Genomic DNA, 23,024 nt, shown 5'->3' with positions numbered 1-23,024 from the left:
TTTCAATGTAAACAAATAAGTAAATTATTAGTTAAATATTTGTTTTGATGTTTTATCGATTATAGCCTTGTTAACACCCAAAAGCTGCTTTTATCTAAAGGAAATATATCATTATTACCAGTTGCTACAATGACCAAAGTCGTATCATCAAACCATATCACAACAATTTGTTAACAAAAACTCATATAAATTTATTCATGTTTTTGTTTTGATTTCAAGGTTAATTTGAATTGAATTGATTTGATCTGTTTATCTAATGGAATTCTATACGTCATAGAATGTCTATAGTTTGGATGTTATATATTTTATTAAAATCATAAAAAAAATCATCAATAACATGAATCCATTTAAATTTTGTCTGATTTTAATGGGTTGAATTAACTTTATACATTTTTTTATTCCAAGGATAATTTTACGATATCATCCAACACATAGTTAAAATATTTGAGATTCGGTACAGATTTTCTATACTTAATTAATATATACAGTTCAAGGACAAAAGCCTACTGAATCGGTTCCTTATTTCACCTAGACAACACATAAACGGACTTTTCAAAAAAAATAATTTATAGTCCAATTTACATATTTTATGTCTGTGGGTATACAAAATCGGCTATATACTAACGTTATAACCTTTAGCACATTATTGAAAATTTAAAATCTGTCTGAAGTCTAGTCTTGTCTAGTCTACAGTCTACAGTCTAGTCTGTTCAGTCTATAGTCTGGTGTATAGTCTAGTCTATGGTATAGTCTATAGTCTATAGTCTAGTCTATAGTCTAGTCTATAGTCTATAGTCTAGTCTATAGTCTAGTCTATAGTCTAGTCTATAGTCTAGTCTATAGTCTAGTCTATAGTCTAGTCTATAGTCTAGTCTATAGTCTAGTCTATAGTCTAGTCTAGTCTAGTCTAGTCTAGTCTATAGTCTAGTCTACAGTACTGAATTACTCTTGGCGGTATTATAATACACTTTTTACAGAAAAAAGTGGGAGAATTGAAGCTTAATTAAGAATTCCTCTAATTGCGTTTTTTAACAAAGTCCCTTTCTAAAACTATATTTGTTTTCCGCAAAGCTTGATTTCAAAAGAATATAATAGCTAATAGGCAAACCAACTCCAGTTCGCTATTTCCCTTAAAATTCGAACAACTTTTCTTTTACTTTCCACAACATTTTAAATTTAAAGTTATTAATTAAAATAATAACTTTAATAGCGATGAAATTAATAGCACTTTTTCTATACAAATCTTTTAAGTAAATTAATATTATTAGAAGTAATAACAAAAGATTAATAGACATTTATATTCAAATTAAAATATTATAATGACGACATGTTAATTTTTTTCACATTTTGTGTTGTTTTTGTTTTAAACCGGAAAGAAACGTTTAAACGAAGCAAAAACGAAAAATATTCTTTAAATTTTATTAAAATTCATAAGAAATTTTAATAATCTAAATAATTTTATTTATTTATTTTTTATTTATTTCTATGATCAAATTTAACAGGTTTTACACTTTTTATACGACTAACAAAAGAGAATAGAAACAAAAACAAATATCTCCTATTTATTAAATATTCCCGTCTGGCAACCAAGTTTAATATGTATCGAATAACTAACTATCTATATGTTTAGTATAATTGGGACCAATGATTCTGGTATTAAATTCAAAATTGAAACATTATTTTTTGCTTAAAAAAATTTAAATATTCTGCCATTTGGCATAAATGTATTTAGTAGATAGATAAATGGATAGATAGTAGTTTTTTGTTGATATTAATTTTAATTAGATACATTTTGCTGTCACTTGCGTGTGGAACATAAATATGTCTTAACACTTTATGGCTTTTTAATATACCTCCAGAATCTCGTTAATACTAATCGAAAAGTTGATTTTGATTCTTTAATAAGTTCTGGTATATTTAGCAAAAGGTCAATGTAACTCTGGACACTTTGACAGTTTGAACTGTGACAGTGTTTGTTGCTTTCTTAGACAGCCACTGGAATACGTTTACCCATAAATTAAGCTAAAAAGATTTTAACTTAAATTAATGAAGTAATATCTAGAAATAACTGTTTTCTTCGGATTTTGTAACCAAGGAGCAGGTTTTGAAGACATTGACAAGAATTGATTGCTGTATTTAATTGTTATTTTGTTAATAAATTCATTTGGTTGTAAAATCGTCCATAAATTCAAAGTTCACTAACATCAAAACTTGTTCATAAGCCAGCGAGAGGAGTATTTTAAATATATTATTTATTAAATTTATAGGTCAGTTTTGTTCACTACGAGTTAATTTTTAGAAAGTCATAAAGTTTTTTTTCAAATCGAAAAATTTCCATTTTAATATAATTTTTATACATTTGTATGATATAGTTCATTAGGTGTTATACATATATTCCGTCTAAAATTACTTTCGAAATAATAATTTTTTAATGGAAATATAACAAATCTTTTAAGATGCGGAAAACGTTTAATGTGCTTTGCTCAACCTTCACCATTATAGCGGGATGGGTATTATGAATGTGTACTTTTTTTATTATATCCAAAAATAATAGTTCTTACCAAACAGGTCAGAATCTATTTCTTACACAGAGGGAAAATATATACACACCTGGTACCATAGACTATGACTAGACTGTGTCTAGACTACGACTAGGCTATGACTAGACTAGACTATGACTAGACTATAGTCTAGTCTAGTCACTAGACTATTACTAGACTATGACTAGACTATGACTAGACTATGACTAGAATATAGACTAGACTATAGACTAGACTATAGACTAGATTATAGACCAGACTATAGACTAGACTATAGACCAGACTATAGGCTAGACTATAGACTAGACTATAGACTAACTATAGACTAGACTATAGACTAGACTATAGACTAGACTATAGACTAGACTATAGTAGTTTTTTGTTGATATTAATTTTAATTAGATACATTTTGCTGTCACTTGCGTGTGGAACATAAATATGTCTTAACACTTTATGGCTTTTTAATTATACCTCCAGAATCTCGTTATACTAATCGAAAAGTTGATTTTGATTCTTTAATAAGTTCTGGTATATTTAGCAAAAGGTCAATGTAACTCTGGACACTTTGACAGTTTGAACTGTGACAGTGTTTGTTGCTTTCTTAGACAGCCACTGGAATACGTTTACCCATAAATTAAGCTAAAAAGATTTTAACTTAAATTAATGAAGTAATATCTAGAAATAACTGTTTTCTTCGGATTTTGTAACCAAGGAGCAGGTTTTGAAGACATTGACAAGAATTGATTGCTGTATTTTAATTGTTATTTTGTTAATAAATTCATTTGGTTGTAAAATCGTCCATAAATTCAAAGTTCACTAACATCAAAACTTGTTCATAAGCCAGCGAGAGGAGTATTTTAAATATATTATTTATTTAAATTTATAGGTCAGTTTTGTTCACTACGAGTTAATTTTTAGAAAGTCATAAAGTTTTTTTTCAAATCGAAAAAATTTCCATTTTAATATAATTTTTATACATTTGTATGATATAGTTCATTAGGTGTTATACATATATTCCGTCTAAAATTACTTTCGAAATAATAATTTTTTAATGGAAATATAACAAATCTTTTAAGATGCGGAAAACGTTTAATGTGCTTTGCTCAACCTTCACCATTATAGCGGGATGGGTATTATGAATGTGTACTTTTTTTATTATATCCAAAAATAATAGTTCTTACCAAACAGGTCAGAATCTATTTCTTACACAGAGGGAAAATATATACACACCTGGTACCATAGACTATGACTAGACTGTGTCTAGACTACGACTAGGCTATGACTAGACTAGACTATGACTAGACTATAGTCTAGTCTAGTCACTAGACTATTACTAGACTATGACTAGACTATGACTAGACTATGACTAGAATATAGACTAGACTATAGACTAGACTATAGACTAGATTATAGACCAGACTATAGACTAGACTATAGACCAGACTATAGGCTAGACTATAGACTAGACTATAGACTAACTATAGACTAGACTATAGACTAGACTATAGACTAGACTATAGACTAGACTATAGACTAGACTATAGACTAGACTATAGACTAGACTATAGACTAGACTATAGACTAGACTATAGACTAGACTATAGACTAGACTATAGACTAGACTATAGACTAGACTATAGACTAGACTATAGACTAGACTATAGACTAGACTATAGACTAGAATATAGACTAGACTATAAACTAGACTATAGACTAGACTATAGACTAGACTAGACTATAGACTAGACTATAGACTAGACTATAGACTAGACTATAGACTAGACTATAGACTAGACTATAGACTAGACTATAGACTAGACTATAGACTAGACTATAGACTAGACTATAGACTAGACTATAGACTAGACTATAGACTAGACTATAGACTAGACTATAGACTAGACTATAGACTAGACTATAGACTAGACTATAGACTAGACTATAGACTAGACTATAGACTAGACTATAGACTAGACTATAGACTAGGACTATAGACTAGACTATAGACTAGACTATAGACTAGACTATAGACTAGACTATAGACTAGACTATAGACTAGACTATAGACTAGACTATAGACTAGACTATAGACTAGACTATAGACTAGACTATAGACTAGACTATAGACTAGACTATAGACTAGACTATGACTAGAATATAGACTAGACTATAGACTAGACTAGATTATAGACCAGACTATAGACTAGACTATATACCAGACTATAGGCTAGACTATAGACTAGACTATAGACTAACTATAGACTAGACTATAGACTAGACTATAGACTAGACTATAGACTAGACTATAGACTAGACTATAGACTAGACTATAGACTAGACTATAGACTAGACTATAGACTAGACTATAGACTAGACTATAGACTAGACTATAGACTAGACTATAGACTAGACTATAGACTAGACTATAGACTAGACTATAGACTAGACTATAGACTAGACTATAGACTAGACTATAGACTAGACTATAGACTAGACTATAGACTAGACTATAGACTAGACTATAGACTAGACTATAGACTAGACTATAGACTAGTCTATAGACTAGACTATAGACTAGATTATAGACCAGACTATAGACTAGACTATAGACTAGACTATAGACTAGACTAGACTATAGACTAGACTATAGACTAGAATATAGACTAGACTATAGACTAGACTATAGACTAGACTATAGACTAGACTATAGACTAGACTATAGACTAGACTATAGACTAGATAGACTATAGACTAGACTATAGACTAGAATATAGACTAGACTATAGACTAGACTATAGACTAGACTATAGACTACACTATAGACTAGACTATAGACTAGACTATAGACTAGACTATAGACTAGACTATGGACTAGACTATAGACTAGACTAGTCTATAGACTAGACTATAGACTAGACTATAGACTAGACTATAGACTAGACTATAGACTAGACTATAGACTAGACTATAGACTAGACTATAGACTAGACTATAGACTAGACTATAGACTAGACTATAGACTAGACTATAGACAAGACTATAGACTAGACTATAGACTAGACTATAGACTAGACTATAGACTAGACTATAGACTAGACTATAGACTAGACTAGACTATAGACTAGACTATAGACTAGACTAGACTATAGACTAGACTATAGACTAGACTATAGACTAGACTATAGACTAGACTATAGACTAGACTATAGACTAGACTAGACTATAGACTAGACTATAGACTAGACTATAGACTAGACTATAGACTAGACTAATAGACTAGACTAGACTATAGACTAGACTATAGGACTAGACTATAGACTAGACTATAGACTAGACTATAGACTAGACTATAGACTAGACTATAGACTAGACTATAGACTAGACTATAGACTAGACTATAGACTAGACTATAGACTAGACTATAGACTAGACTATAGACTAGACTATAGACTAGACTATAGACTAGACTATAGACTAGACTATAGACTAGACTATAGACTAGACTATAGACTAGACTATAGACTAGACTATAGACTAGACTATAGACTAGACTATAGACTAGACTATAGACTAGACTATAGACTAGACTATAGACTAGATATAGACTAGACTATAGACTAGACTATAGACTAGACTATAGACTAGACTATAGACTAGACTATAGACTAGGTATAGACTAGATATAGACTAGATATAGACTAGACTATAGACTAGACTATAGACTAGACTATAGACTAGACTATAGACTAGACTATAGACTAGACTATAGACTAGACTATAGACTAGACTATAGACTAGACTATAGACTAGACTATAGACTAGACTATAGACTAGACTATAGACTAGACTATAGACTAGACTATAGACTAGACTATAGACTAGACTATAGACTAGACTATAGACTAGACTATAGACTAGACTATAGACTAGACTATAGACTAGACTATAGACTAGACTATAGACTAGACTATAGACTAGACTATAGACTATAGACTATAGACTAGACTATAGACTAGACTATAGACTAGACTATAGACTAGACTATAGACTAGACTATAGACTAGACTATAGACTAGGACTATAGACTAGACTATAGACTAGACTATAGACTAGACTATAGACTAGACTATAGACTAGACTATAGACTAGACTATAGACTAGACTATAGACTAGACTATAGACTAGACTATAGACTAGACTATAGACTAGAGTATAGACTAGACTATAGACTAGAGTATAGACTAGACTATAGACTAGAGTATAGACTAGACTATAGACTAGACTATAGACTAGACTATAGACTAGACTATAGACTAGACTATAGACTAGACTATAGACTAGACTATAGACTAGACTATAGACTTAGAATATAGACTAGACTATAGACTAGACTATAGACTAGACTATAGACTAGACTATAGACTAGACTATAGACTAGACTATAGACTAGACTATAGACTAGACTATAGACTAGACTATAGACTAGACTATAGACTAGACTATAGACTAGACTATAGACTAGACTATAGACTAGACTATAGACTAGACTATAGACTAGACTATAGACTAGACTATAGACTAGACTATAGACTAGACTATAGACTAGACTATAGACTAGACTATAGACTAGACTATAGACTAGACTATAGACTAGACTATAGACTAGACTATAGACTAGACTATAGACTAGACTATAGACTAGACTATAGACTAGACTATAGACTAGACTATAGACTAGACTATAGACTAGAGTATAGACTAGACTATAGACTAGACTATAGACTAGACTATAGACTAGACTATAGACTTGACTATAGACTAGACTATAGACTAGACTATAGACTAGACTATAGACTAGACTATAGACTAGACTATAGACTAGACTATAGACTAGACTATAGACTAGACTATAGATTAGACTATAGACTAGACTATAGACTAGACTATAGACTAGACTGTAGACTAGACTATAGACTAGACTATAGACTAGACTATAGACTAGACTATAGACTAGACTATAGACTAGACTATAGACTAGACTATGATTAAACTATGATTAGACTATGACTAGACTATGACTGTGGACAGAACTTAATTATTTTTTTAATCCAACAGAAGCTGTTGGGTATTTAAATTAATTTTTTACAAAAAATTTGAATAATTTATTGTTTTCGTTACCGTAACAAAAATTAAACCCGGAATTTTTGGTAACCGTTTAACGAAGAAATTGCATTAAGTTATTGATTATTTATAAAAACTATTTTTTTGCAGTGTAGTTCAATCAAAAAAGAACTGAATATGAATTTCTGATATGCATTCTACAGTTGTTACCATCTCATTATCGATTATGGTAATTTGCCATTTAACAAGATCATATAAAATTTTTAAAGTTTTGACAATAAATTAAGTTCTACTAATGAAATTAACTTCACGATTAGAATTCAACATAAAAAAACTGTTGATAATTTATAATAAAAAAGAACTTAACACACTTGTTAAGAAATTTATACATAATGTATGAATATTTATAATAAGAAATGTTCTTAAAAAATAAGAATATAAATTTTCGTAAAAAAGACTCGTTTTTCAAATCGAGAAAAATTATACCGACTTAAGGCGGACATTAAATTAAACTATTTTTAACGATGGTGATTTTAATTAAAATATCATAATTTTTTGGTATCGTGGGCTTAAGATCGTATAATGATAGCGCAATAAATATGTAACGTTAATTACATATTTAAATTGTTTAAATTATCCACAAAAAATGCGAAAAAAAAACTTTGTAAAGATGCTGCCCCTCAATTGTTCAAGACCTTGAATTTGTAAAGTGTTAAGGTTTTTTTACGATTCACACTTAAATTTTATTTTATAGTTTTGTTTATATCTTATGAATATTTATAATAAATATTCTTTAGCTTTTTTCTTTCTTTCATGCGTTTTTTGCCAAATCATTCACTTGAATTTTAATAATTTTCAATTTATGATAAACTGAAGATTATTTTGTCTTTGTATTAAAAAAAAAGTAAAAGTTGTTCCGCAAAAATGAACCAAAAATCTTAACCAATTTTAAATAGTTAATGGTCATAGTTTAACACTACTCGATTTTAATTTTAAAACGCTTATCTTAAGTGTACAATGTATATCTTCTCATTTTGATTTTTACATTTTCTTCACATGCAAGCTGACTTGTATTACCAATATGAGCATAAGGTGATTTTTATAGGTTCTTGGGTCAGAGATGGTCGATTTGTTTCTTAGAAGAAATCCTTGTTCCTAACTGGATTTTTAAACGATTTCTTACAATAAACTGGTTTTCTGTAAAAGCATCATGGCCCAGTATCGAATTTAGCCTAGACTGTAGATTATAGACTAGACTATAGAAAAGTTCTAGACTACACTATAGGCTAGACTACAGATTAGACTATTGACTAGACTATAGACTAGACTATAGACTAGACTATAGACTAGACTATAGACTAGACTATAGACTAGACTATAGACTAGACTATAGACTAGACTATAGACTAGACTATAGACTAGACTATAGACTAGACTATAGACTAGACTATAGACTAGACTATAGACTAGACTATAGACTAGGCTATAGACTAGACTATAGACTAGACTATAGACTAGACTATAGACTAGACTATAGACTAGACTATAGACTAGACTATAGACTAGACTATAGACTAGACTATAGACTAGACTATAGACTAGACTATAGACTAGACTATAGACTAGACTATAGACTAGACTATAGACTAGACTATAGACTAGACTATAGACTAGACTATAGACTAGACTAGACTATAGACTATAGACTAGACTATAGACTATAGACTAGACTATAGACTAGACTATAGACTAGACTATAGACTAGACTATAGACTAGACTATAGACTAGACTATAGACTAGACTATAGACTAGACTATAGACTAGACTATAGATTATAGACTAGACTATAGACTAGACTATAGATTATAGACTAGACTATAGACTAGACTATAGACTAGACTATAGACTAGACTATAGACTAGACTATAGACTAGACTATAGACTAGACTATAGACTAGACTATAGACTAGACTATAGACTAGACTATAGACTAGACTATAGACTAGACTATAGACTAGACTATAGACTAGACTATAGACTAGACTATAGACTAGACTATAGACTAGACTATAGACTAGACTAGACTATAGACTAGACTATAGACTAGACTATAGACTAGACTATAGACTAGACTATAGACTAGACTATAGACTAGACTATAGACTAGACTATAGACTAGACTATAGACTAGACTAGACTAGACTATAGACTAGACTATAGACTAGACTATAGACTAGACTAGACTAGACTATAGACTAGACTATAGACTAGACTATAGACTAGACTATAGTCTAGTCTATAGTCTAGTCTATAGTCTAGTCTATAGTTCTAGTCTATAGTCTAGTCTATAGTCTAGTCTATAGTCTAGACTATAGACTAGACTATAGACTAGACTATAGACTAGACTATAGACTAGACTATAGACTAGACTAGACTATAGACTAGACTATAGACTAGACTATAGACTAGACTATAGACTAGACTAGACTATAGACTAGACTATAGACTAGACTATAGACTAGACTATAGACTAGACTATAGACTAGACTATAGACTAGACTATAGACTAGACTATAGACTAGACTATAGACTAGACTATAGACTAGACTATAGACTAGACTATAGACTAGACTATAGAGACTATAGACTAGACTATAGACTAGACTATAGACTAGACTATAGACTAGACTATAGACTAGACTATAGACTAGATATAGACTAGACTATAGACTAGACTATAGACTAGACTATAGACTAGACTATAGACTAGACTATAGACTAGACTATAGACTAGACTATAGACTAGACTATAGACTAGACTATAGACTAGACTATAGACTAGACTATAGACTAGACTATAGACTAGACTATAGACTAGACTATAGACTAGACTATAGACTAGACTATAGACTAGACTATAGACTAGACTATAGACTAGACTATAGACTAGACTATAGACTAGACTATAGACTAGACTATAGACTAGACTATAGACTAGACTATAGACTAGACTATAGACTAGACTATAGACTAGATATAGACTAGACTATAGACTAGACTATAGACTAGACTATAGACTAGACTATAGACTAGACTATAGACTAGACTATAGACTAGACTATAGACTAGACTATAGACTAGACTATAGACTAGACTATAGACTAGACTATAGACTAGATATAGACTAGACTATAGACTAGACTATAGACTAGACTATAGACTAGACTATAGACTAGACTATAGACTAGACTATAGACTAGACTATAGACTAGACTATAGACTAGACTATAGACTAGAACTTAGACTAGACTATAGACTAGACTATAGACTAGACTATAGACTAGACTATAGACTAGACTATAGACTAGACTATAGATAGACTATAGACTAGACTATAGACTAGACTATAGACTAGACTATAGACTAGACTATAGACTAGACTATAGACTAGACTATAGACTAGACTATAGACTAGACTATAGACTAGACTATAGACTAGACTATAGACTAGACTATAGACTAGACTATAGACTAGACTATAGACTAGACTATAGACTAGACTATAGACTAGACTATAGACTAGACTATAGACTAGACTATAGACTAGATATAGACTAGACTATAGACTAGACTATAGACTAGACTATAGACTAGACTATAGACTAGACTATAGACTAGACTATAGACTAGACTATAGACTAGACTATAGACTAGACTATAGACTAGACTATAGACTAGACTATAGACTAGACTATAGACTAGACTATAGACTAGACTATAGACTAGACTATAGACTAGACTATAGATTAGACTATAGACTAGACTATAGATTAGACTATAGACTAGACTATAGACTAGACTATAGACTAGACTATAGACTAGACTATAGACTAGACTATAGACTAGACTATAGACTAGACTATAGACTAGACTATAGACTAGACTATAGATTAGACTATAGACTAGACTATAGATTAGAGTATAGACTAGACTATGGACTTGACTATAGACTAGACTATAGACTAGAATATAGACTAGACTATAGACTAGACTATAGACTAGAATATAGACTAGACTATAGACTAGAATATAGACTAGACTATAGACTAGAATATAGACTATAGACTAGACTAGACTATAGAGTAGACTATAGACTAGACTATAGACTAGACTATAGACTAGACTATAGACTAGACTATAGACTAGACTATAGACTAGACTATAGACTAGACTATAGACTAGACTATAGACTAGACTATAGACTAGACTATAGACTAGACTATAGACTAGACTATAGACTAGACTATAGACTAGACTATAGACTAGACTATAGACTAGACTATAGACTAGACTATAGACTAGACTATAGACTAGACTATAGACTAGACTATAGACTAGACTATAGACTAGACTATAGACTAGACTATAGACTAGACTATAGATTAGACTATAGACTAGACTATAGACTAGACTATAGACTAGACTATAGACTAGACTATAGACTAGACTATAGACTAGACTATAGACTAGACTATAGATTAGACTATAGACTAGACTATAGACTAGACTATAGACTAGACTATAGACTAGACTATAGACTAGACTATAGACTAGACTATAGACTAGACTAGACTATAGACTAGACTATAGACTAGACTATAGACTAGACTATAGACTAGACTATAGACTAGACTATAGACTAGACTCTAGACTAGACTATAGACTAGACTATAGACTAGACTATAGACTAGACTATAGACTAGACTATTGACTAGACTATAGACTAGACTATAGACTAGACTATAGACTAGACTATAGACTAGACTATAGACTAGACTATAGACTAGACTATAGACTAGACTATAGACTAGACTATAGACTAGACTATAGACTAGACTATAGACTAGACTATAGACTAGACTATAGACTAGACTATAGACTAGACTATAGACTAGACTATAGACTAGACTATAGACTAGACTATAGACTAGACTATAGACTAGACTATAGACTAGACTATAGACTAGACTATAGACTCGACTATAGACTCGACTATAGACTCGACTATAGACTCGACTATAGACTAGTCTATAGACTAGTCTAATATTTAGTCAAGTCCATAGTCCCGTCTATTATAAACTAGACAAAAGGCTAGTCTATATACTATTTACTAAACAATAGACTACACTATGGACTAGACTATATACTTGACTATAGACTAGGCTTTACATAATTGTAATATACACATATATGCTTTCAAAAAACGTATTTCAAAAATCACAATATTATTAAATTATTTAGTCTGAATTCATTATTTACGTTTTTATTAAATGTTTCAAATTAAATAACCAACACTCTTCTTCTTTTATTTCCAATTTGTATAAAATCTTGTGGTTGGTATTCTTTAAGATTTGGAACGTGTTGCTAATAAATCAACGATTATATTTATGTGTTTTTTGTATTTGAAATTAGTTTTATAACTATTTAAAGAAGAATCTTTGATAGAAACAAATTGTACTTGCATGTGATTGATATATTTTTTTGGTTGAAAATAACCACTTGTCTTATTAAGTAGTCACTGTCCATATCGCATGTTTCTTTTTCAATTCATTTTTATTTTTTTATTCCACAACTTAATTAACATTTTAACACTTAAGCATTAAATATTAGAGTTTGTTTTTATTATTTAGTTATTTTGTTTTATATACAAATGTATTGTTGTCTTATTTGAATAAAACATTTGTATGATTTCTTTGTAGTTGTTTAGAAGAAAAAAGAATTGATTCTTTACGGGAGGGAATAATTAACATTTGTGTATAGAAGCAAAGTTAGCTATCCCTACTTTTTTTAATGGATATTTTTGAATTCGATTTTTAATGGATATATTGTTATTATTAAATATTCTCCCATTAGTGATGATTGTTATTTTCATTTAAAACTTTTGTTGCAGAAATTTAAAAGAATTCTGTTAATTTGAAATCTTCAAAACACTTTAAATACTTTACCTAAATAGTTTATTGTTTAATTGACTAGTTTTATGAATATTATATATAATAATGAGTTATTGTTTTATATTATTAAGTACATTCATAAATTATCATTAGCCGAATAATAAATATATGCACATGTTCTTACGTTTTATATTTTAATCATAATTATTATTTTATATCAATTTTGTTAAGTTATCTGATCTTATCATTAAGTGTTGCTAATTTATATTTTTTCTGGCTTTCAAGAATATTTGAAAAATTAATGCGGAAACGGTGCATTGAAAATTACATGCTGATATATTCGCTGGTAATTTATAAATATTATAAAAAATTAATAATTAGTAGAGGTGTATGAACGAAAATTGTTTTCAATAAAAATATTCAATAGAGCATTAATTAACAAGAAAGAATGTATATACAATCGGGCAGTGTAGTGGTGCTTAGTACCCTTTCATAAAATTCGATCTAATAGTTGCACATGGCCCATTCGTTTTATCAATAAAGTTATATGTGCAGAATTTCATCCTGCTACTAATGTTTAAAATTAACAAGTAAGGCTGTGTCGAATCTTTGAATCTTTTGAAAAAGGAAAAAGTACCTAAACGTTTCTTTTATGGGTTTTTACCTAATTCAGACTGTACATACCTAATTTCATATTTCTAGGTCCAATATTATAGAAAAGTAAAAAAGTATCTTTTAAGAAAACAAAAGAGTACAAAAAGTTCCGGTTCTCCCAAATTCCAACTCTACATACTTAATTCCATGTTCGAGGTTCAATATTATAAAAAAATCAAAAAAGTACCCAAAAGTCCCTTTTGATTTGTTCTCCTCTAATCCGTGCTCTTTATTTCATGTTTCTGGGTTCATTATTATAGAAAACTCAAAAAGTACCTTTTAAAAAACGAATAAGTTCTCACCTAATTCCGAATCTACATACTTACTTCACGTTGCTAGGTTTAATATTATATAATATTCAAAAAGTACCTTTTGAAAAACGACAAAGTACCAAAAAGTTCCCTCTTATTGGTTCTCACCTAATTCAGACTCTACATACTTAATTTCATATTTCGAGGTTCAATATTAGAGAAAATTCAAAAAGTACCTTGTAAATACAAAAAAAGTACCAAAGTTCACTTTTTCCGGTTCTCTCTTATTTCGACTCTACATACTTAATTTCATTTCTAGGTTTAATATTATTGAAAATATAAAAAATACATTTTAAAGAACGAAAAAGTACCAAAAAATCACTTTTAATGTGTTTTTGTCTAATCCGGGCTATACATACTTAATTTAATGTTTCTTAGTTCATTATTATAGAAAACTCAAAAAGTTCCTTTTGTAGAACGAAAAAGTACCAAAAATTTCCTTTTATGGTTCCAATTTAAGCAGGCTTCACATACTCGTGCTGCTCTTGATCTGCTTTTTATAAAAAAGAGCACAATAACAAAATGAATAAAAAATCTAATTTTTGATGAAATTTTCAGAGATTGTCTCGGATTTTTGCTCATATCTCGGTATTATGAATCGATTAATCGATATCTAAGATTTCTAAAAACTGATTTCAACAAACACCAGATAGACAGGCAGACAATATATACTTAATGGGGTCGGAAAGTTATACTATAGAAATTAAAAACGGAATGACAGTCTATATATATACCTTCTCACGAAGGCTATATATAAGTCTGTCATTTTCATTTCACTTAATATCTAAAGAAGACTTTGTATGGAACCTAGAGTAAATGAGGACCGATCATTTAAAAAAATTGTATGATTTAGTTACAAAACTATGTTTTACCGATTTTTTGCAGATACAACTGTCAGCTAAAGTGATTTTGACCGAGTAGTATTGTTTAAGATGTAGGATCAATATTTTTTGGTTTAACAATATCAGCATATACGCATAGTACCCTCCAGATAAAGTGGTGTAGGGTATAAACAAGTATTTTTCCGAAATCCAGCTAATTCAATTGGCCAATCGTCCACAAATGAATGTGTTCTTGATTAGAGTCATGTGCTGCGTAAAAATATTCGGATATCGAGAACGAGTTCTATAATTTCAGAGAAAACACATTCCATGATAGTATCAATAGAACAGTAAACTATACGCACGTTGCGACGGTGCTGCAGAAAATCAAAAGAGTTGGAACCCTGTTACCACCGATATATAAATTCGTCTCTTTTGTACGCGGTCGAGCTCAAAAGTAAACTTCGATCCTACATGAGAATTGTATTCCATTTTGGTCGGATTAAGTGGTGTAAACAGAAAGAAGATCGATGGAGTAAAGTATGTCTGAATTCTTCTTTCGACTTGAAAAATATGTTTGTCCAAGGGACTTTGCACTTTATTTTAATGCTCTGTTAACACGACTCCATTTAGAGAATTTTATCAAATAATGGTTGAGAGATTTATTCCGCTCTTTACCCTAATCTCTAGAGGACTTGGCCTATAATAGAATGAATAGAAATTGCAGATATTGCTGTCATCGTCAAAAGAGTAGATAAAGTTGGAAGTTTGACATAGAAGGTCATTTATGAAAATAAATCGATTGAATTTATTACCGACACTTTTTCGACTATTCCAGACTTGTTCGATTTTAGTTTACTCTTATTTGTTCAGGCGATTGTAAGAAAACCTTACAATTTCATTGCAGATAATAAACTGACATAGCTTTAGCCTTTCCGACAAAAAAGTAGATCTACATTGTACATTTTCAGCGTTAGAGTTATATGTATATCAAGGCTGATCGAATTGACTTAATTTTATACAAATAATATTTGTTTATTTCGTTATTTTTTTTTTGATATTTATATTAAAAATCATAAATTATTTTAAAAAAAATCTCCTTGTCAAACACCACAAATATTTGATGATACAAGTACATACTTTTTATATTAATGATATATTTGACATTATAATTCTGCTCCAATTTAGCACAAATGTAAATCATTATTTAATTAGCTTATTTAATTAAATTTAAAATATGAACTTTAATATTGCAAATATTTTAATATTTTAATGGAAATTTTCAAAACAACATGTACATCAAATTAAAATTTAAAACAATAAATTACTTTGTTAAGTATACAAATTTTAAATTATTTATTATAAAAAAAGTTTAAATGTTTGAAATTTATTTCTTATATAGTGAAAGCATATTTTCTAAAACACCTTTTATTTATTGTTTTCTAATTACTCTAGAATTATATCTATAAAAAACTAAAGTTTTTGTTTAGTTTTAAACTTAATTTTAAAATTAGTTAAATTAAGTGATTAATGATGAATTGAAATATATTAGAAATTAATTATAGTATATTACTATTAATTAGTAATATTTAGCAGTCAAATTGATGATAAATAACCAAAACATTTTGCATTAAAGACAGATTTAAATTACTTTTTTGTTTGCGATAAAGTATTAATCAAAATTTAGTTATGGATGGATTCTTTTAAGAAATCACAAAAAAATCTTACTTTTTTTGCTATTTTGTCGGACCATATAAAGTAAGCCATTTTTATTTAAAAACAGAGTCCCTAATCTGAGAAATATCTGTGGCAAAAATGAGAAGATACAGACTTTAACTTATATATATATGTATATGTATTAACTATATATATATATATATATAATATTATATATATATATATATATATATATATATATATATATATATTAATATATATATTATATTATATATATATATATATATATATATTAATATATATATATATATATATATATGATATTATATATATTATATATATATATATTATATATATATATATATATATATAATATATATATATATTATATATATATATATATTATATTATATATATATATATATAGATATATATATATATATATATATATATTATATATATATATATATATATATATATATATATATATATATAGTGTTAGTTAATTACTTAGTTAGTTAGTTAATTAGTTAGTCCCACTGTACGCGGGCATTTATTTCCTCCATATTTAGTTCAGTTTAAAAGGGTTGTATATCAATGTATAATCCACTCGGAGACCCAATACTCCATTGTGAATCCCTTTAATAAAAGACAAGGAGAAAACAGAAAAAAAAGGAGAGATGAGAAGAGTGAGATGTTGCTAAAAATGTAACAAAAAAATCCTTAATTGTCTATTAACTGAAAATCAAAAAGTTCCCCTAATGAAGCCCATAATGTCGCCTAGGTTACACCCTGCTACATCTCTAGTTCATCGTGCAATCTTTTACCTAGCCATTTCAGTCTCAGACTCTGTAATCTGGGACAGTGGCATAAAATATGCTCTACTGTCTCCAGTTCCTCTTCGTCCTCACACAACCTGCAAAAATCCTGTGTGTTACCGACCCCATTTCCCCTAAAGGCTCCAATTGAGCAGTGTCCAGTTATTACCGCTACTAAAATCCTTGTACTCTTCCTGTCCAATCCTAATAGCATTCTGGTTGCTTTTGGATTTAACTTCGGCCATAGTGTCCTAGAAACCCTACAATCCAGTCTACTGTACCAGGATTGGTTGGTGGTTTTTTTGAAATATTCGGAAATTAGTCTATAGTAATGACAAATGGGGGGTTTTACCGAGTTGACCCTTCTATCGAGCTCCAGATCCGAGACCTGTCGGGCCAATTCATCTGCAATCTCATTGCCCTGTATGTCACAGTGTCCCGGTACCCAACACAGCCTGAGTGTGTATAACCTGACTAAACCTTCCAGGTCCTTTTTGCAGCTATTTACCAAGCTAGAATGCAACGTTTTACACTGCAAAGCTTTAAGAGCTGCCTGACTATCAACGTAAATCTTCCGACCCCCTAGTAATGTGTGTCTTAATAATTTCCACGGATTTCCATATAGCCAGGATTTCCGCTTGAAAAACGCTACATTCATCCGGAAGTCTGTAGGACACTCTTATATTGTTGTCTACCAAATAAACCCCGGCACCTGTGCCAGAGTCCATCTTGGATCCGTCAGTGAAAACTGCACACCCCTCAAACAGTACTTCGGATCCTTCCCACTCATTCCTACTAGGAATCACTATTGAAGGTGTTACTCCGAAGTCCAGGGTCGTAACCAAATGATCTGAAATACCCTCCGTACTTCCCTCAATTCCTGTTAGACCTGCCTCGTATAGTATTCTAGTGTGGCCTACCCGCTTTGGTCTTACTAGAGCTGATTCAAACAGTCTGAATAAGTTCCTAGCTGATACACTCTTAACATATTTCTCAATTGGGAGCAGATTCAGAATAATATCCAATGCCGCTTATTAGTTACTTAGTTAGTTAGTTAGTTAGTTAGTTAGTTAGTTAGTTAGTTAGTTAGTTAGTTAGTTAGTTAGTTAGTTAGTTAGTTAGTTAATTAGTTAGTTAGTTAGTTACTTACTTAGTTAGTTAATTAGTTAGTCCCACTGTACGCGGCGCATTTTATTTCCTGCATATTTAATAATATATTTATATGAATCGTAATAAATGTTTTACAGTTCAAAGCATCAAGTACTTCCAAATTGTTTTGATATTTTGATTTTGATAAATATATATTTTTTGCAAATTAATATTTTTGAAAAATTGTAATTAATACTTAAGCAATTAAATTTCATTTTTAAACAGTTTAATGAACTAAACAAAAAATTTTATTTTTTTTTTTATTTGCAGATGCCCCGGTAATTCTGACTTTGCCCCACATGTTGGGAGCATCAAATGAATATACGAAAACTATAAGAGGATTAAATCCGGATGCCAAAAAACATCAGACATTTGTAGATGTACAACATGTAGGTAGAAAATAAGACCACACATACTTATAACGAATCTGCCACAAACACTTGTTCGCATTAATATCAATTAATTTTGAAATTTGAAATTAATAAATGACATTAATTAAATAACAATTTATTTTTTGTTTTTGTTTATTTTGTTGCAGCTTACTGGCGTGCCACTTCAGGGTGGCAAACGTGTTCAGTTTAATATGTTTCTGAAGAGTATTAATCGCATAACGATTACGGAAAATCTAACAACAGTTCTAATGCCCGCCATTTGGGTGGAGGAGGTGAGTAGTGAGTGGGTTGTTTTGTTTTGTTTTGTTTTGTTTAGTTTAGTTGGCGAAACAATATTACAACTGAAATATTTGTATTCAACAAATTTTCTATAAAATTATTAAATTTATTGTCTTGTTTTCTATTTTTGTTGTCATTTCTCTTCCCGCAACGAGCAGGGCATCGAATTGAATGGGGAAATGGTGACATTTTTCAAGAAACGTCTCATCAACACTTTGAAAACATTGAATGTTGTGCAGTGGGCTGCGTTGTTTGGTGGCATCGGTGTGGCTGCTATTTGTTTAATTTATTTTGTGGTGCAACGTCGAAAAGCTGTTGCTGTGGTGGAGGCACCTTTAAAATAAATTAAAGAATCATTTAAAAATAATCATAATCATTTATTTGTTTTTGCATATGCCAGCCTCTTAAAAAGCTGACTGGCTGTAACTGCTTCATCAGTGACATTTTATTATAAACTAAACATTTCGTTGTTATTGTTTAATTAATTAATTATTTGTTATAATGTTATTAATTATTATTATTTTATTATCTATATGTATATTGTTTAAAATTTAACATAATTTAAACAGAAAATTGTTAATGATATTATATTTTTTATATTATAATTGTTAATTTTAATTAAAATTAAATATTTTATGTGATTTAGTGTATTTTCATTAAAAAAAAAAGTAACAAAAAAGATACAAAATTGTGTTTTTAATTAATTTCATAGAAAACAATAAGTTTTTCCATTTCCGTTATACGCCATCTAGCGACCAATAAAGGCAATATTTAAAATGAACACTATTATCTGCAGAATTTGTTTGAGTCTTAATGATATGACAGTGTCTAAAGATAAAAAAGTTACGGTATAGCAGTGTGACGATAAATAATACTTATTTTTTACGATAGTGCAGTAATCATACAGCATTGCCAGAATCACAATATTTAAATGAAAAACAAATATTTTTAACGTATTAGCCTCGGCAATAATTATACCCTACACCACTATAGTGGGGAGGGTATTATGCGTTTGTGCTGAAGTTTGTAACACCCAAAAATATTTACCACTTTCTGAGTCGATTTAGCTATGTCCGTCCGTCCGTGTGTCTGTGTGTCCATGTAAACCTTGTGCGCACGCTACAGGTTGCAATTTTAAAGATAATTTGATGAAATTTGGCACATACTCTTTTTTTGGTTCAAGGACGAACGTCTGTCCAGTAAACCTTATACGCGATCTACAAGTTGCAATTTTCGGGATAATTTGATTGCTTTTAAAGAACAATGTAGAAGACTATTGGAAATGCATTTTCAATGCCAAAATGTTTTTGCCACAAATTTGGCTCCACAATATTCGTTTTTCTGAATCCTTTGACATCCCAAACAATGTGCCATAATCTTTTTCAAACTGTTTTTTTGCAAAGAGTGCAACAATGCATTTTGTTTTTTATAAATGTTCGCTTTAAACGAAAACAATTTTCAATTTAAATAAAAAAACTTCGACAGTTTGGAAACTTAAAATATTTTAAATATAAGTCAACAAACTTTGACGGTTAGAAAACTGAAAATAAATGGAACAAAAAAATCAGCTGATTTATTGATTTCACCTGTAAATTATAATACATCTTGCTAGACCTGGTTCACACTAGAAAAATTTTTTTGGGAAACTTTTGATTTTTGTGTGTGAGAGAAAGAGAAAGAAATATCAACCATCTCTTTCTCTCACACACAAAATCAAAAGTTTTTCAACAAAAGTTTCACAGTGTGAACCAGGTCCTAGAGTACCAACATGAATTTTTAGGACAAATAATGAGCGGATTAGCAATAAGAAGTGTGTCACTCCCATATTATTAAACATAAAAATATTTTTTTTGGGGAAAATATTGAAGGTAAAATATTCAAATTTTGCACTAAGCACTTTAAAATCCATGTGAACATTTGGAGGAAAAATAGACGAACTAACAATATTGGCAAAAAGGACGCGGTACATCCTATATAAATTAAGGGGCTAATTATTATTTTCCACGCAAGCTAAAATATTGTACAAAATAAGGGGGTAAATGTAAAAATTCTTATATCAACAAAACTATTAGATCTCGAACACCGTCCGACACTCAAAATTAGACATGAACCGGATGATATACGCCTGAAACTATAAAAGTAATGAAGAAAAACGAAACGGATGATATACATCAGAAACTATAAATTTAATGAAGAGAAACTTGTTGTGATAGTTTTTAATTTCGTGATCCTGTGTCCCTTTAAGGGTACTGGCACACGTTCAATATATATTGATCTATTTGGATCACGACGCATTTAAATGGATGGGCAGTGTCACACGTTCAATATATATCGTGATATTTGCTGTATTATGATATGTATTGAACGTGTAGCATGTAATATTGACGGATCGTGTTCCATATCACAGAAAACCCGAATTTTCTGAAATCCAAAATTCGTATTAATATCTTGATCTCAGTACAAGATATTAGAAAAAATTACTGCAATCTTTTCAAAATGGGTGTCAAAAAATCCGTAATTTTTAACGGATTGCCGGATTTTGGATTTCAGAAAATTGGGGTTTTCTGTGATATGGAACACGATCCGTCAATATTACATGCTACATCTTTAATACATACAGCAAATATCACGATATATATTGAACGTGTGACACTGCCCTAAAAGGTCTTCAAAATTTAAAGAAGTAAATTTTTCAAAAAATTTAAAAAAATCTTATATTTTTTTTTAATTTTATCAATGGATACATAGTTATAGAGGTACTTTTTAGCAAAGGAAAATAAAACTCTTATTGAGGGTTTCTCCCAAGATGCAGCTGTTTGATGACATAAAAACTGCTCATATATCCACGACTTAAATCGCGACTTCAAGTTAGAAACAAAATTTTGCAAAAACAAAGTATTCGGATTGTATTCTAAACAAATTTCTTAGTAAAATAAATCGCCGTTTTATTTTTAACAATTGACGGGTATAAAAATAATTATTCCTATGTACCTCTTCTAGTTATCCTCTTTTTTACCTACCTATACTAATCCTGACTATGAGTTTATTCTTTTGCCAACTATTTTCATTAATTTATAGCGGAAAATTTTTAATAACTGTGAATGAAGTAAAGCAAATGCATAAATTGATATATTAGTTGTTTAAATAGTTTTTTTGAGTGTAACAACTAATTAAATAATGTCGGTTCAATAACTAAAAGTTATTACTAATTTTCAAAAAATATTTCAAGTTTGTATTGAAATACAAAAAAATTTGTGATAACTTGTAAGAATTTTTTGTTAATTAACAGACATATAATATCAAAAATACA

At 29.8% G+C, this 23,024-nt stretch overlaps 1 protein-coding gene across 1 annotated transcript in view; it reads left to right on the top strand.

Annotated features, from left to right (window-relative positions):
* LOC111687188 (sensory neuron membrane protein 2) overlaps positions 1–20,233 on the top strand; it is a 67,801-nt gene extending 47,568 nt beyond the window's left edge. Inside the window, exons 8-10 of the mRNA XM_046951867.1 lie at positions 19,314–19,432; positions 19,582–19,707; positions 19,873–20,233. Of these exons, the coding sequence (XP_046807823.1) occupies positions 19,314–19,432; positions 19,582–19,707; positions 19,873–20,058 (431 nt within the window). The 3' untranslated portion in view covers positions 20,059–20,233. The remainder of the gene's footprint in view (positions 1–19,313; positions 19,433–19,581; positions 19,708–19,872) is intronic.
* The last annotated feature ends 2,791 nt before the right edge of the window (positions 20,234–23,024 follow it).

This window comes from Lucilia cuprina, chromosome 5 (genome assembly GCF_022045245.1).
Source record: "Lucilia cuprina isolate Lc7/37 chromosome 5, ASM2204524v1, whole genome shotgun sequence".
Taxonomy (NCBI): Eukaryota; Metazoa; Arthropoda; class Insecta; order Diptera; family Calliphoridae; genus Lucilia; species Lucilia cuprina.
This window is presented reverse-complemented; position numbering and strand designations above follow the sequence as displayed.